The sequence below is a fragment of the Columba livia genome, chromosome 3 (genome assembly GCF_036013475.1).
Source record: "Columba livia isolate bColLiv1 breed racing homer chromosome 3, bColLiv1.pat.W.v2, whole genome shotgun sequence".
NCBI lineage: Eukaryota > Metazoa > Chordata > Aves > Columbiformes > Columbidae > Columba > Columba livia.
Genome location: NC_088604.1, coordinates 52549422 through 52564813, shown reverse-complemented (window position 1 = coordinate 52564813; position 15392 = coordinate 52549422). Strand labels below are relative to the sequence as shown.

The 15392-nt window shown below is 40.7% G+C and overlaps 1 protein-coding gene across 2 annotated transcripts in view; it reads left to right on the top strand.

Annotated features, from left to right (window-relative positions):
- Positions 1 to 8188: 8188 nt before the first annotated feature.
- Positions 8189 to 15392, top strand: part of CEP85L (centrosomal protein 85 like) — a 150379-nt gene continuing 143175 nt past the window's right edge. Inside the window, exon 1 of one of the 2 annotated variants that reach the window (XM_021294443.2) lies at positions 8189 to 8337. In XM_021294443.2, the coding sequence (XP_021150118.2) occupies positions 8325 to 8337 (13 nt within the window). In that variant the 5' untranslated portion in view covers positions 8189 to 8324. The remainder of the gene's footprint in view (positions 8338 to 15392) is intronic. The other variant, XM_065056745.1, reaches the window with a different exon arrangement.

Sequence of the window (15392 nt, the reverse complement as noted above, 5' to 3'; positions counted from 1 at the left end):
AGGCCAGCCAGCAGTGGCCTGTAGAGCCTTTTCACACCAGGGAGGGACAACATAGACCACGAGAGCAGGACTGGGCCATTGCTACCACGGCCTCTTGAGAGAGTTTTCTTTTTCATTTTGTGTCATACAGGTTTATCTATTTTTTGTAGCACAGAGTTGGTACATTTTAAGCAGCTGATATATTTTCTGAAAGAGTCAGCACTGTTCATTGTTGTAATAACGTGGATGCTTGTTGAAGTGTTGTATCAGTGCTCAAGTATGTTATTGCAGTTTATCTTTTCAGAACATTTAGAAGCATTAATATTTATCTATCTATTACTGTTTCTATATTACAATATATGTAATTCATGGGTTTTGTCAGGTTTTTTAAATGTATCAGTTGTTCTGTAGAGGTCTATAAAGAAATAGAGACTATAGTAACATAAGGAGATAATTAAAGAGGGAGTAGTAAGCATTCATTCACCAGTTCCTGAAGTAATTGCTTTACAAGCAAATATCTTTGGTAATAAATCTTTCCATTAATGTGCTCTAGGAAACAGACAAGGAAAGGGAGCAGCAGACTTGATTCCTGTCACAGTTGTTTTTGTCACTGCCCTGGTAAATCATCTCTGGTAAGTTGTTTCACAGATCTTCTCTGACCAAATCTTTGTCAGTGTAGAATAAGAATTCCCAAATGCCACTATTTTACTTACAATACTGCTAGTAAAACTGTTTACAGAGAAGGTCCTCAGATGCAGCTGATTCATTAAACAGTAAGTATGGTTTTTACAGCTGTTACATATGGGCTTTTTATCCTCTGGCTGTTAACCCAGATGATGAAAGGAGTTCATCAATGTGTGACTCTTGAGAAGTTTTTGCGTTTTAGTTTGATGGTATTCCTTGGCCTAATACATAACATAGAAATGGGTCTGTTTGGAAATGCCAAGTGAATATATTGTAGAAATCTGACTAGCAAAACACAAAAGGAAATGACCATTTAATACCAGGTATGCAGAAAGTAGTTAATTTTCCTGTCTTTCTTTATATCTGTAATTGGGCTTTGAGGACTTCGTTGCCCTCAGGCAGTGCCTGGTCTCTAGCAGTTGCACTTGCACATTTCTTACTCTTTCTATATCCTGCACTTTCTATTTTATTTTCATGGGCCATTGCTTAGCAATTGATTTTACTTCACACAGAGTATTCTCCATAAATAAAAGGTTGGGAATAACACTTTAACTTAAACAGTCGGTTATTGTCATTCTCTGTTCATTCACTTAATCAATAGCTTATAGTTGGTAAAAAAATATACATTGGCTTTGAGACCACAGGAAGTTCATACACTCCCAACCTGAATCCTTTCCCATCAGGTGCAAAAAGACCCTACAGCAAAGTGTTTCTTTCTTTCTGAATTACATCTACCTTGAGACACCACCTGGCAGGCCCAGAACGATTCAGCCTGGATAGGTGTTTCTGTATTCATTCATACTGATAAGAGACAAATAATTATTTCAAGAGTCAGTCTCTTACTTAGGCAAAAATAAGGCAGTAGACAATACTGGCATAGCATACACTGAGGTGTTGGCAGAGAGAAGCTGCTTCAGTCTGCAGCAAGATTGCTTTTTAACTTAATTGCTTCATCGTTCAGTGCAGGATCATGCATATGCATAGCAATTTCTGCAGTCATTTTGTTTTGGTTATTATTACTAAAACCTTTTGTCACTTTAATGAATAACTTTCACTTCATCGCAAGCATATTTTAATGAGTTTGAAATGCAAAGTGTATCTTTAAAAATCAGAAATTACTGTTGCTGAGAGTTAGTGGATGAAGGAGGGAGGCTATTAATGCCAAAATTCCAGTGATCTGTGCTTTAAATCCTTGGTGTGATTGCTTGTTAGTACTCAAAATACCTTACTCAGTACTGAAGCAGCATTGTCCAATGTTAAGTAGAATTTAGGAAATGGTAAGTAAGAGAATGTGACTGAGAAACTGGGATACCAGATGACAAGAGAAACATCATAATAGTTTATAAGTGTATGATTTAGGGGAGGAAATTTTATCTGATAGTCTTACTGGGCAAAAAGGTATCTGAAGACTTGATTCTGCAAAGGCCATGTAACCCTTAAATAAAAAAGAGAGATATAGAATATGCCTGGATATAGAAATACGAAATGTGTTTTAAGGTTTGAAATAAGTCTTGGTTTAGATTCTCTATGCCTGTAAATATTTTCAGTATGTCTCCTCAATGACCTAAGTTCTGACAAAAGATGTGGATTGAGAGATGATTTAACATGAGGCTAAGATTTTCACATTAAGTTGACATTTCACATTAAATTCTGTTTTTCATAGAAGTTTTTATATGTATGATAATTGACTCTATGTATATTTTCATGGGATGCCCTGCACTGTAAAAAAATTCCAGCCCCTAGATATGTCTTATAGGTTATATTTTTCCATTGACTAAAGTGAATATGAGTACTGAAGCAAATTTGATGTCAATGCTTTATCTTACGTTTAGTGTATCAATGCAATACCATTTCATAAGTTCTTAAGAAGACCCATCTGTAAAAGAAAAACAAACCAAAACAAAAAACTAAAACAAAATTATTCTACATTTTTAGGTTCTATATTTGCCTATGTTTTTTGATTTTTTACAAATTGCCGATAACCAATAGAAGATATCTTTCAAGTGAAGTTATGCTGAAAAGAAAGCTGGGGAACGCCGAGATTTGCACAGGTTTCTATAAACTGCAAGTGAATAGGACCAAATTTTAAAAAGAAGTTTTTCATCATACACAATGTGGGTTAGGATCAGCGGTTCCTTCTCCCTCTTGTTGTGTCCATGGGTCTCTAGGAATTTAGAAAAATACAGAAACTTATGTTGTCAGTGAAAACAGTGAACTTAACGGAAAGTCCATGAAGAGCAAACCACAGAAATGTGACCCTTCCTGTCCACTCTCCGTGTAAAGACACATTTTAAATCAGTGGATTTTGGACTTGTGCATAGGTTGAGTAAGGTCAAGATAAACAGCTATGGAACTGGCAAAGTGAAATAAGAAATCTATTCTGTGGTTAAGTAATTGCCCTGATTGCTAAGGAGGAGTGCCATGTGAGACCACAGCTGGAAATGCTGGAAATATGGCAGTTTGACAGGGATTCCATATTTTTGTGTTTTTGCTGAGGTAAGTAAAGGAAACGGGGTTTATTTTGTTCTTATTGTACACAGTTTTGCAGCACAATGTCAGTATGGCCACATTTCTAAACCTCACCTTAGACTTCTAACCATGCCTTCGCAATGGTCTGAATCAATCCAGTGGGTCAGGAACAGTCTTTCTGGTTTTCATTGGTGTGGGGTTTGTTTGTTTGCTTGTTTCTGTAAGACGCGCTGTGGGGATTCCTGCTGAATGATTATTTCCAGCTGTGTTAATAAGTTTTCTGAAAAGATGACAAGGAATTGTTTGGATGTTGTCTTTTAACTGGCTGAAATCAATTTTGAATTTGAAAAGGAAGTGTCTAGTATCGATTTCAGACATATAGTTTGCAAAAAACTAACAAATGTACTGTGGGGAACAAATCTTTACGAGGAGTGGAGGAGGAGCAGCCCTAAAACATTTCTGTGATTGAGTTATTCTTCAGGATTTCTTCCGTTAAAACGGCACTTTGAAATGAAAATGCTCCCCCTTTTTTAAAAAAAGAGGGGATTTGATGCCATGCTTGGTTTTAACTTCTTGTCTCCACATAGTGAAGCCACATAGTCTGAATTAAAGAAACAAAGTAAGAAGCAGTAACCATATTTTTAAAATGTTGCTGAGGAATTTGTCCATTAATGAGAATAGCTAATGTGAAGAAAGAGCTTTGCATGACAAAAAGGCTGAACTCCAAACCAACTCCTTATTCATTCAAAAAATAAACTTGCATAAGCATCTATTTACTATAGATGAAAATATCAGCTCCAGAGAACCATGATTTTAAGTATGAATTACTGTGGTTTGGTTTTGTTTCAGGCAACATTTATCAAAATAGACTTTTTTAGAGTAATTATTTAGCCCGAAGGTATTTATCTCTCCACCCAGTGAACCACTACAGCCTTCATTTTCAGATGTCAATCACAGACCTAAATTATAGATCTGGTTTAGCCAATCTGAGCATTCTGAGAACTGTTAAAATTTGTTCCAAAGAGAAAATGGCTGTACTTGCAATTACCTTGTTTGGGTGAGGGCAGCAATGTATCTCACCAAGTGAAAGTAGTTCCATAAATGCAGTGTAGGGATTCACCCATTGGCAGGTAATGGCCTAACATTACCCAAATGCAATCAGTAGTAGCAAGACCAATATTTATCTCACCAATATTTATCTGAACATTTGCCTGGGTCCTAAGAGAAAATGGCAATGGATAAACCCTATTAATTCCATGAGGAGATATATCTCCTTGTAAGGAAAAATACTTCAGTGTTTCGTTTAACCTCAAGAGTATTGCATCAGAAAACTGAGGACTAGTGCAAATGAGTTGAAGATTCATATCTTCAAAACTCCTGCAGTACTTGTGCACAACACAAATGGGAGTTTCTGTGTGCCAACCTTCCAGCAGTGAAGTTCCCTCAGGAATTAAGTGTATGTTTTGTGTACAGTATGTTGCTGCCTAGGGCATGTAACTAAGCTATGCTGAGATCTTTATTTTAAGCAAATATCTACCAAGCTCATTGGTAAGACCAGGTGCATTTGGTATTCCATGAATCTGATTCAATGTACAAGACATTTCCCCCATAAAACAGTGGTTCAAAAACTTGTTTAAGTTCAAGTCCATTTTCTGTTAATGAGTTTTTGAACTCACCTCTATTATGGATGCTTAAATTAGCTGCATAATACTATAGGATGAGGCAGCTTTGATCTTTTCTATTGCAAAATGGAACAGTTTTCTGAAATAATTAGAGAAAGACAGTAACTCCATTACTAGGTTACTTGTCTAGATTGGGAGAGGGAAAGAAGACTCAGGTTCTTCCTTCTATGCTTGTAAATACTTAACATTACATATCCTACCAATAAATGGTTTTCCCCAAACCTAAGTGAATGCTGAAACCTCAAGGCCAAGGGGATACTCAGTGTAAATATTCAATGCAAGCTGCAATACTTTTAACAGGAGGAATCAAGAGAATCCCATCCCATGCTGAGGCCAAAGCTGATAGCTCCTCTATTTTGACATCTCTGCCCTGTGAACTGAAGTGCCTCCAGGGAAGCTCTTGGTATGTGACTTGCTCTTAGTCAAATGAAAATTTTAATATACATTTAAGGCCAGAGATATCTTGTTCCATAATCTGACAGTTACAGCATCTAGATAAGAAAACACAGGTTTGCAAAGGTAGAAATTGAATTTGAAACTTCCATGTACTGGTCCAAGCAATGGTTAATTAAGAATTGGAGGTCTTCTGATGGCAGCGACTGCGACAACATGTGTGAAGAAGCACTGGCACGGGTGCCAGGTTTCAGGACAGAGTTCAAGTCTGTGAGCCCAGGCAGGAAGGAAGTGCCCACCTGCAGTGCAGAGCCAGGCGTGTAACACCCAGCGTCTCCAAGGCACCTTGCTGGCAGCTAGTCAGACAACCAACCATCAGAACCTGCATTTGAGCCCCTCGCAGAGCTTGGGTGGAAAGCATTCCTTGCCAGTAACAGTTCAGGTGCCTCTCTCCTTTAGCTGTTGTGGGGTTTCATGCAAGGATTAGGGCTCTGAAGTTAAATAGAAAGCCAGTCACTTAAGAGCTGGGTGTTGCAACATGCACATTCTTTTGTGAAGCTGGTCCCTGGCGCGTAGGATCTGGGTCCTCCTCCCATGCTGCTGTTTAGTCACTTGTGCAGTACGGCTCAGAATAAGCGGGGTTCCTTGTCCAGATCATGGACTAAGAGAAAGAGAGGGCAGGACAGACGGATGAACTTCCACTGAGGATTTAGCAATGCTAAACTGAAAGAAAAGAGAAATGATGACTATATTTGAAAAAAGCTGGGGTGGGGAGGGGAGCGGGTCTGGGAGAGAAGGGAGAAAAAACAATCCTGAAGGGCTGTGTTGTACAGTCTGGACTGAAGGGAAGAAGAGGAAGGGAAACAATCAAGACCTAAAAAGGTTTTGTTTTCATTTGTATCATTACTTATTAGAAATCTTTTTAATAAGAGGAGGACATGGGGACAAACTTTTTAGCGGGGCCTGTTGCAATAGGACACAGGGTAATGGTTTTTTAGACTAGATATAAGTTTTTTAGACTAGATATAAGGAAGAATTTTTTTACAGTAAGTCTGGTGAAACACTGGAATCGATTGCCTGGAGGGGTGGTAGATGCCCCATCCCTGGACATGTTCAAGGCCAGGCTGGACAGGGCCTGAGCAACCTGATTTAGATGAAGATGTCCCTGCTCATTGCAGGGGGTTGGACTAGATGATCTTTGAAGGTCCCTTCCAACTCAACTATTCTATGATTCTAGGAATAAGCAAAAAGTCAGGAAGATAGAAAGTGAAAAGCCCCTTGAAAAGGAAACAGTGAGAGGGTTAAGGCAATAAGAAGAACCCAGAAAGGAAACAGAAGATGAAACTCAAGGGCAAAAGGGCCTTCAGCTCTGGATCAGTTGCAGAGGTGTCTGAGTTGCCAGGGGACAGCCTTTTCACTTCAGCCAGCTAGTAACAGCCACCTTTCTTGTCAAATCATCTGGCACTGTTATCTGCTGATGATAGTGGCGGTAGCAGCGCAGTGGGGGGCTGGGAGGAGAGAGGGGAAGGGAAGATGGTACCTTTTGTCTACCTTTGCAGGTACTTTAAAAAGTGACAAAGTTACCTAGGGTATCAAATAACCCAAATGGCAGGTGCATTTGGTGCAGGCTATGGAAGTTCAAATTATGTTTTTCTAGGCATCACTGCTAAGACTCTTTGCAGATGCAGTGACGAAAGAATGGATATGTTTAATGGGAAAAATGCAAAGAAACCAGATGCATTTCACTGAAACTAGGTAAAACACTTCCTTCAGGGAAAACTGCCTGCCCTTTTACTTGTGCTATTCAAGAGGCCATTGCTAACTTTCTTTAGTTGCTGGCACAGATGTTTCCTTTTACATGTGCATCTCTAGTGACATGTTGCCATGTAAGCAGAAACTCCTGGGGTCTATGTCGTGGAGCTGACTCAGCTTACAAACAAATACTCTTCCCTGCTCACTAACCCTGCAGAGTCAGACTGAGATCCTGAAGGCATTCTGCAAGTTTCTTGACTCGTGCCCAGAAACATGGATTCTGTAGGGTAGATGTGCCCTTCAGCAACCTTGTCCAACTATGCTTTTCTGTAACTGTGCTGTCTTTTCCAGTCACACCGTCGCTGCAAGATTTTTCAGGTGTCAGAGCAGTCAGAATTTGGTCTTGCAGTTACAACTCAGTTAGCAGCATTTCATCCACTTGACATTAATGTTTCATTGCTCTGCTGCTAGTGTCTACCTTATTTAACCACTCAGTGGGTGCTAAACTGACTTTGACAAAAATGCAGATTTGAAAGTATAAACCTTGGTGAGGCAATCCAGTTATTCAACACATGCCAAACTACCTGCAGTATCCAATGTTATCAGAGCTTTTCCGTGAGTTCAGTCTTACACAGATATTTCTGTGAGCTGGGTATTAATGGCAGTTTTCTGCATGTGACAGATGCTAATTCAGAAACAAAAAAGGAAATTGTAGTTCCTGTCTTAAGGGCTGTGGGATGCTGGCACGCTTTCAGCTAGCTGTCTGCCCTACTATGAAACCCTGCTATGAGAGAAACGTAGTAGGAGGGTCCTGATTCACTGAACAGACAAAGTTCTGCCTCAGCTGAGAATGCAAACGCACGTGGAATTGTCCTTGGAACTATTCAACCCATAGGTGTGCACATCTCTTCTTAGTACCCTCTCCACCACACTGGAGCAAAAGACAGTGCAACAGAGGTCCAGGTTAATTCCTACATGACCAGGAGGCAGTAAAAGGTCAGTATTGCCCTTAATAAAGACAGTGAATACCTGTTTGGATAAAATCAGTAATGAATGATAGCACGCCTACGATGCTATTCATCTGTAGGTCTCAGCACACTTCACAGGAGTAATAAAGACTTTTTGCAGACATATTTCAGGTGGATATTTGCTAAAGCAACTTCTCTCCCCCATGGCATCTGTTTAAAATTTACATGCAAAGTGCAAGCAGGATGGGAGGCGGCTGTCGGTCGTTGCTTACCAATCCTGTGCTGCCTGCCCTTGCACTTTGCAATGGGTGGTTTGAGCTGCAGAAGTGTAGCTTGCCCGTAATTACCACAATTTCCTGTTATACTCATTTGAAAAGACAATGTTCCTGAGGAAGTTATGAAGACAGCAAGTAAGTTGCTACCTTAATTTCTGCGTGTTTGATTAAGAGTGCTGTCTTAATTATGCTGGTTAGAGCTTATTTGCGGTGCTTCTCCAACAGTGCTATCTTTTAAAGAGATGAGAAGGCTTGTGCTTCCAGGTAGCATATGGGCAAACTTGGGTATCTGCAGCCCTCACAGCATGGTGCTCAGGAACAGCTGCAGAAGATTCAAGGCGACTCTTTATTTTACTGGTGCTGAAACTGTGAGGGAAGTAGCTTAAATATTCAGTTGCAAGGTGCTGCTGCAGCTGGGATGTCAGATAAGCAAACATAACTATTAGTAAATATACTGTATGGCTGTAAACGTTCCTTGAAGGCAGTATCTGAAAAACCAATTTCACATGTTCAAACCAGCACCCTTTTTTAAAGTACTGAATTATTTATGCCTTCAGATGGACTCTCCCGACAGTTGCGAAATGTGTGCTAGAGAGCCCCTTGCTGCTTATAAACGAGGGTTTTCAATAGGAAGGATATCTGCACCTTTTCGCTAACGGTCGTGGCTTCCTGCCTTTGTTAGGGGAAGTGTGGTGGAGGGAAGCAGCAAGTCTGCTGTCTGCCTGATGCACAGATAACCTGCTCGGGGTGCACAGTGTCACTGCACGGCTTGCAGCACCGATAGGGCTGGTTTGACTTTGCCTTCACTGTCACAACAGCAATTGCCTTGTAAGTTACAGCTCCAATGTGTACAGAGGGTTAGAATATAGCTCTCAGATAAAGGGATCATCCATAGACAATATTAGGTTCTATACTTTTTTTTCTGCACACAAGACGTGTGCGAGGCAATGTTGTGGGAAAAGCTGGGTTGCTAGGCAGTTGTTTTGCTGGTAATGCGGGAGCTGAGCCAACGCAGAGCAACCCATAGAGGCTGTTCTTTTCAGGCCACGGAACAGCAGAGAGCCACAGCTTGTTCTTTGCACTCTGAGTTTTCCTCTGTCCGTGCATGTTTGGAAACCATTGATGCCACTCTTTAAAACTGATGAACCACCTGTGACATTCTGCTCTCCATTCACCCAAAAAGTTTTCCTTTCTCTAACATGTCTTTGATCAGTTTTTAAGTTCCAGATTACCCAAGCAAAACTTCTGTTGTCGCTTGTAGAAAAAGTGAGATTCAGAAAAGGAAAGAAAGATATTAACTTGGAAAGTAGCAAATGCAAAAAAAAAAAAAAGAGAGCAAAAATTTTTATTATTTAATGGGTGAAATTAATAATAGAGAAAATAGATAATTTAGCTGTGTGTTCATCAGCGGCACTCCAGGCTTCTTTACACCGTCACTTTAAAGATTCTTTCTGCTTAAGATTTTGCAAACTTGAATATTCCCCTATACACTTCCACTAACGTAAAACATCATTAACTGGATGTGAAGTGACATTTGAAGGCCCAAAAAGATCTCTGTAGTTTACATTAAGAATCACAAGATCCAGTGACTTATGATGGCAGCCTGAGTAACAGGCACTAATTTCCATTTCTGAGATAAAGTAGAGAGAAAAGTGCAGCCCTTGGACATTACCCTGCATTTCAGTGAGCCCTGTGAGGCAACCTTGTGTACTTCAGCTGCAGAACTGGAAATCCAATACCAGACAGCGGGAAGCCAGAGAGCTGCTCTCTGGGAGAGTCACAGATCCTGTACCGACACTCTGGCTGTGATTTAAAGTGGAGAGAAGATATTTTTCAATGCCGCTTTTCAACTTGTCTCTGTTGGCTTCCGTGAGACCGCAGGAGGCCTTGTGTCAGAGAAACCACCATTGGGCTTGGCGCTGGTGGGCATCACCGCTGACAGTGCCAGCAGGGTCTCACGGCCAGACAAGTGTGGAGAACAGGATCTTGTATTCTGAGTCACCTTCCTGCTGTCTGGTGCCAAGTTTTGTTTTAAAGGATTATTGTAGCTTAGTGTCGGTGGTGCCAACCCAAATCTCTGTCAGTGCCCAGCCTGGCAATGGCGCGAATGGTTTGCCATGAATGCTCAGGAGGAGGATGAGTTTCGTGCTAAGGGGAGCTCTCATTCCTGCTGCCTATAACGCACAAGCTCTCTGGTGGCCTGAGGAACCAGAAGCTGGGTGTCACCTATCGTGGTTACTATATGCACCTTCCTTCATTTGCTTTGAGGTATTTAATATTTTCAAAGTTGTGGCTAAGAACATCATGGCATCTTTTCAGCTCATGTTTGTCAGATTCAACGTTAGCTAGCATATTAGGTGAATATAAAATCTCATTTTATTCACACACCAATTCCATTTCTTTCTTACTGCACTTCATAAATAAGTCAATGTTCAGAATTGTATTACAGAAGCTCTACCAAATAATAAATAATGCATTTGGTTTGTCATATGATTCTGTGCTTGTCTCTCTGCCCAGTGCTCCTCTAATTCATAAAATGGTTTTCTGTATCACAGGGTATGTAAGCTAAGATTAGATATTTTGTTTCACCTTTCATAAAACTCACGCCTATTCCAAACTAGATGTTTCCGCAAAGTCTTTATACAGAGCAATATTATGTAGAGCAAAAATATTTATTTAATTATTTTATTTTGAAATGTCTCTCTATGAAGTATTAGATGTGAGTTTTTAATTCATGTTTTTGTTATGAGTTAGTGAAGTTTGGAGTTCACAAGCAGAGTGTTCTCCCAAACCCCAGTGACTTTGTCACATACAGATTCTGTTTTTAAAGACCTCCAGAAGGTGTTAGAGGAGCTCAGAGACTCGCTTTTCCACGAATGTCATGTACTTCACATACGTGAAGTCCATTCATATTACCTGTATACTTCTGGAGATCAAATGGTTCTGCTATGAGGGCAAAGGTCTAGAGAGCAGTTTAAGAGAAATATTTGTGGTCTGGGTGCTGACTGGACCATCCAGATGCTGTTACCTTGCAGGAGTAAGTGCAGATGGGGAGCTAAAAACTAATAAGTGCATGATTGTTTCTCTTGAAAAGCTTTTACTACAGCATCTACATGTGCATTATAATGTTCAGACTAAAAAGAAAATTTGACCTAAAATATTCCACCTGGTAATGACAGTATCAAGAGTGATTCTTTTCCAAAATCTCACTTGATCCTTGTTTATCTCAGAGACAAAGTTTCCAGCAAATATCCTGTTGCTTCATATCAGCAGGAGCAGTGAAGGCAAATCAAGATATTAACAGAAGATGCCAGGAAGACCTATGACAAAAGCGGACTGTGAGAAGATAGTGAGCTACAAGCTTTTGGCAACAGTCCAGAACAAAGTGCAGAGGAGTATCTACAGGCAATTAAATTAGTCCTGAAAAGTTCTGCCTTGAATATGCTGGAAAAGTGGCTAAAGTACCCTTGACATTAGAAGATATCCTGCCCTGTGAAAAGGCAGAGGCAGTGGGACACTGTGAAGGGGCATATACATTATGAATGGGAAAACATTAAAATCTTTGCAGAAAATGCAAGCAAACAGCTGAGGTGGAAATAAACCACTTTGCCAGGAACTTTGACATTTCAGATTTATCTTCAGGTTTTTCAAGATGAGAAAGGACATTCAAAATAATGAGGACTAAGAAGGCAGTACTACCAGGCAGACTCTAGATCACCAGTGCTGAATATATGATGATCTCAGGAAAAGGCACCCTGAAGACAATACAACATTCAAATTACAAACCTTTACAAGCAGGATGACGTTGAGGATTATATTGTACTGGAGAAATTAAGAGTACTGGCCTGAAGTATCTGTGAAAAAAAGGTCCAGAGAATGGATGGCTCTTAGCAAGATGGTCCAGAGGAGGAGAAGCCGGTTTGTTCAGGAAGTCACTTGTTGTATGTAATAAACAGAAAGAAAAAAAAAAGATTCTTAAATAAAGAATCAGGGAAGTCAATTCTGTGGATAATGTCTAAGACAGGTGAGATGCTAAGCTGCACAAGTAACCATAAGATGGCTGATCAGTGAAATTAAGTCCTTCTCAAAAGAATCTCCATACAGAGGAGCATGTTTGAGGAACAGGCCAGTGCTCAGTGTCTGGAACTGGCAGCTGTTTGGCAGTATGGTTCACAGAGGACCTCTGTGGAATCACTGGTGGTAGGCAAGGCTGGCTCCCGAAAACATCCCACGTGTGGTGAGATCAATGGCCTTGACAAACTGCCCAGGCTAAGCAACGGGTTCAAGGTGATAACTGTCAGTAGATATGTTATCTGCTGGTACTGTCTTAGCCTTCCTGAAGAAAATCATTAATGGAGTTATAATGGCAGAAAGGGTCACAACAAGATTTGTTTTGCAAACAAGGAGAATACAGGTTTGAAGAGTAAAGTCAACAGCTTCCTCAGGGTGGTGAATTACTTGAGTGGCTGGTCAGCATGTACAAAGCACAACAAAAACAGCAGCATTAGAGAGGAAGAGAATTACATGGATATTAACAGGGCAGTGACGTGGCTGACGTGCATCATCTTCTGTGCAAAGGGCGCTTGTTCACACAGGACAGGACTTGTTTAAGGAAACCATGAGTGATTGTGCAGAGAAGGTGGTCTTAGCTTATACAAGGTCTCTACACAGGGGGAGATTAATAATTTTCAACCTGTCGTTTACAAGTCCCTGGGAATGTGCAGACTATGAAGTCCATGAAACACCATGCAAAACCCAAGCTTTGCTGTCAGTGGACAGTGGCATTTGTGAATATTGTTGAGAGAGCAGAGAAAAGGATTAGCAAAAAGGATGGAAAGAGTGGCAGGTGTTGTAATTTAGGTCCACCTATAAATGACAGGACCAGGTCTGTTAAAACACACAGTTCTCCTTGGCCTTATAACTAAAGTCGCTCTAACAATATAGACCCAGCATTTGCCTTGAATTTAAAATGTTGCTACCAAAGTTTTTAAATATAAGATATTTTCCAGTGTGCATCATCAGTATCTAAAAGGGGCTGGACTACACCGTGCCTTCCTCATCCTCCGAGTCACTTCAGGCATTGTTCAGGCCTCCATCTCCTTTTCAATAGTCTGCCGGGAGGCAGAGGATCTTATCCAAAGATTATTGCACCTACTGCTGACTCTGATGGAAAGATGATAGCATTATATTTAAAATATTGCTGGGATGTGTGGCAGGATAGCATTTGTTAAAGGATTCCTCTGACTTGTTTAATTAATTGGTATCGCTTAGTGTCTTCACAGTTTTAATTTTTCCATCTGCTGCCCCTGGATTTATGGGCAACAGTGTGGTGTCCCCTCCATAAGTGTTCTTTGGAACAGTTTGTGCAGTTATGTCTAGTGAGGGACAAGGACACAGAGTGTTGAAATCTTATTAGCCCTCACATAAGATGAAGTCCTTTCTGAGAGGTTCTTAAAAGCATGTTAATAAAATGTCCATAAAGCAGATTGACAGGAGGAACATATACTGCAATGAAATACACAGGGGAGAAAAGTTTGTACTGCGAAGATCTCAGTAAGAGCACCAAGTAATAAGCAGATGCAGCTACGTTCCTTTTAATCTCTTCTCCTTTATAACCTGCTCTTCTAGAAAAGGTGTAGTTTTGCCCACTTTGTCCATTATCATATATAACACATTCAGAGCTGCTTGCTGGTTATTAGTACCCTACCATTCTTTTCAAATGCCGATGACACATTTCTGTTCTCATTTCCTCCTCCACACACACATGCGTCTGTCACACAAACACCATGCAGTCATATTCTGGTGAATCTTCTGAGATAAAAATAATAGGAGGTGCCCAAGGGAAGGGATAAAGTAAATGGCTCAGAGGACTGGAGCCTAAAGTTTTTAACAACAGGAAGAATTAAGAAACTGATGCTATAGGAAGTAAAGACAGTTTGGAAAATTAAAAACTGAGCCTTAATTTCTGACTGTGGCTTTCAAAGCAATAATGGTTTCCTTCCCCCACTCCTCCCGGCACATATGCACATCTTTGCCTCAAAATCACAAATTATGATGACTACAATACAGAGAGAGAGCCAAAAGATTTGCTAATATATGTTCTACGCATACCAGTGGTGGCTATGTCATACAGAAAAAATGCATGGGACTTTTTTTCCATTTTTAATAGCAATAACTAACAGAGGTCAGGGCATTTTCTAAAGATTTATTGACTGTTTAGAGTTAATATCCTTCACCTTACCTATGGACCACCATTAGCTGCCACACAGCCATTAATCTGCAGGAAACATCCTGCACCGCAGTCACCTTTTTTTATGTAACAGCAGCGCAAAACAGTAGAAATGGTGTTTGAAGAGTGGGTAGAAGAGCTACCCTGTACACAAAATGCATGTTATGTGCAGCAATAAGGGCAGGAAACAAAAGCCTCCTGCGCACAGGACCAGACTGATTCTTGTGGGATACAACATCGTCCTTCTGTTGGACATTCAGGGAAATAGGCTGACCTCTTCTGACCCTCTTCTACACAGCAGTCTCATCACCCACAAACAGGTTCCAGCAGGAAACATTACTTGACAGCAGCACCTCAATACATTATGGTGTAGATGTAGGGTCTTTTCTGTCACCATTGGCTTTCTCGGCATTTTTTACCCCTCTGTCATAAAGTTATAATAAATGAACTCAATGCGTCATCTTCGATGTGCAATGTTTCTTCAGGCTTGCAGTTTTTTTCAGTCTATGAACAAAATCCCACTCCCTTAATCTCTGAAAAATTGGAGGCTGAGAGTACGTGCCATGTAAGGAGGACGGTCTCTGGGAAAGCACAGATGGAGTCTGACAGAGTAGATCCATGGAAACTATATAAATAAAACCAGAATTGTTTATAAATATTTCCCTTTTTTGGGTGTGGGTGTGAGCAATTGCATTATTTGAAAACACTTTTCTCTTACAACATTTGTTTTAATCACTGGTGCTGCAGTGTGTTCCGAGGGAAATGCAGGGTGGTGGGCAGGGTGGCTGCAGGGGCCCCTCTGGGGGGCACAGTGCAGCTCCCTGAGCAGCCCCCATGCTGGAGCTGCATTGGGAGCCTGGACGTGGGGAAGAGCTCTGCCTTGCTGAGCTTGATCTGCTGAGCAGCAAAGCCAAGAAGCTTGGACATCCCCTCTGCTAATGGGTCGTAGCCGCTTCCAGCA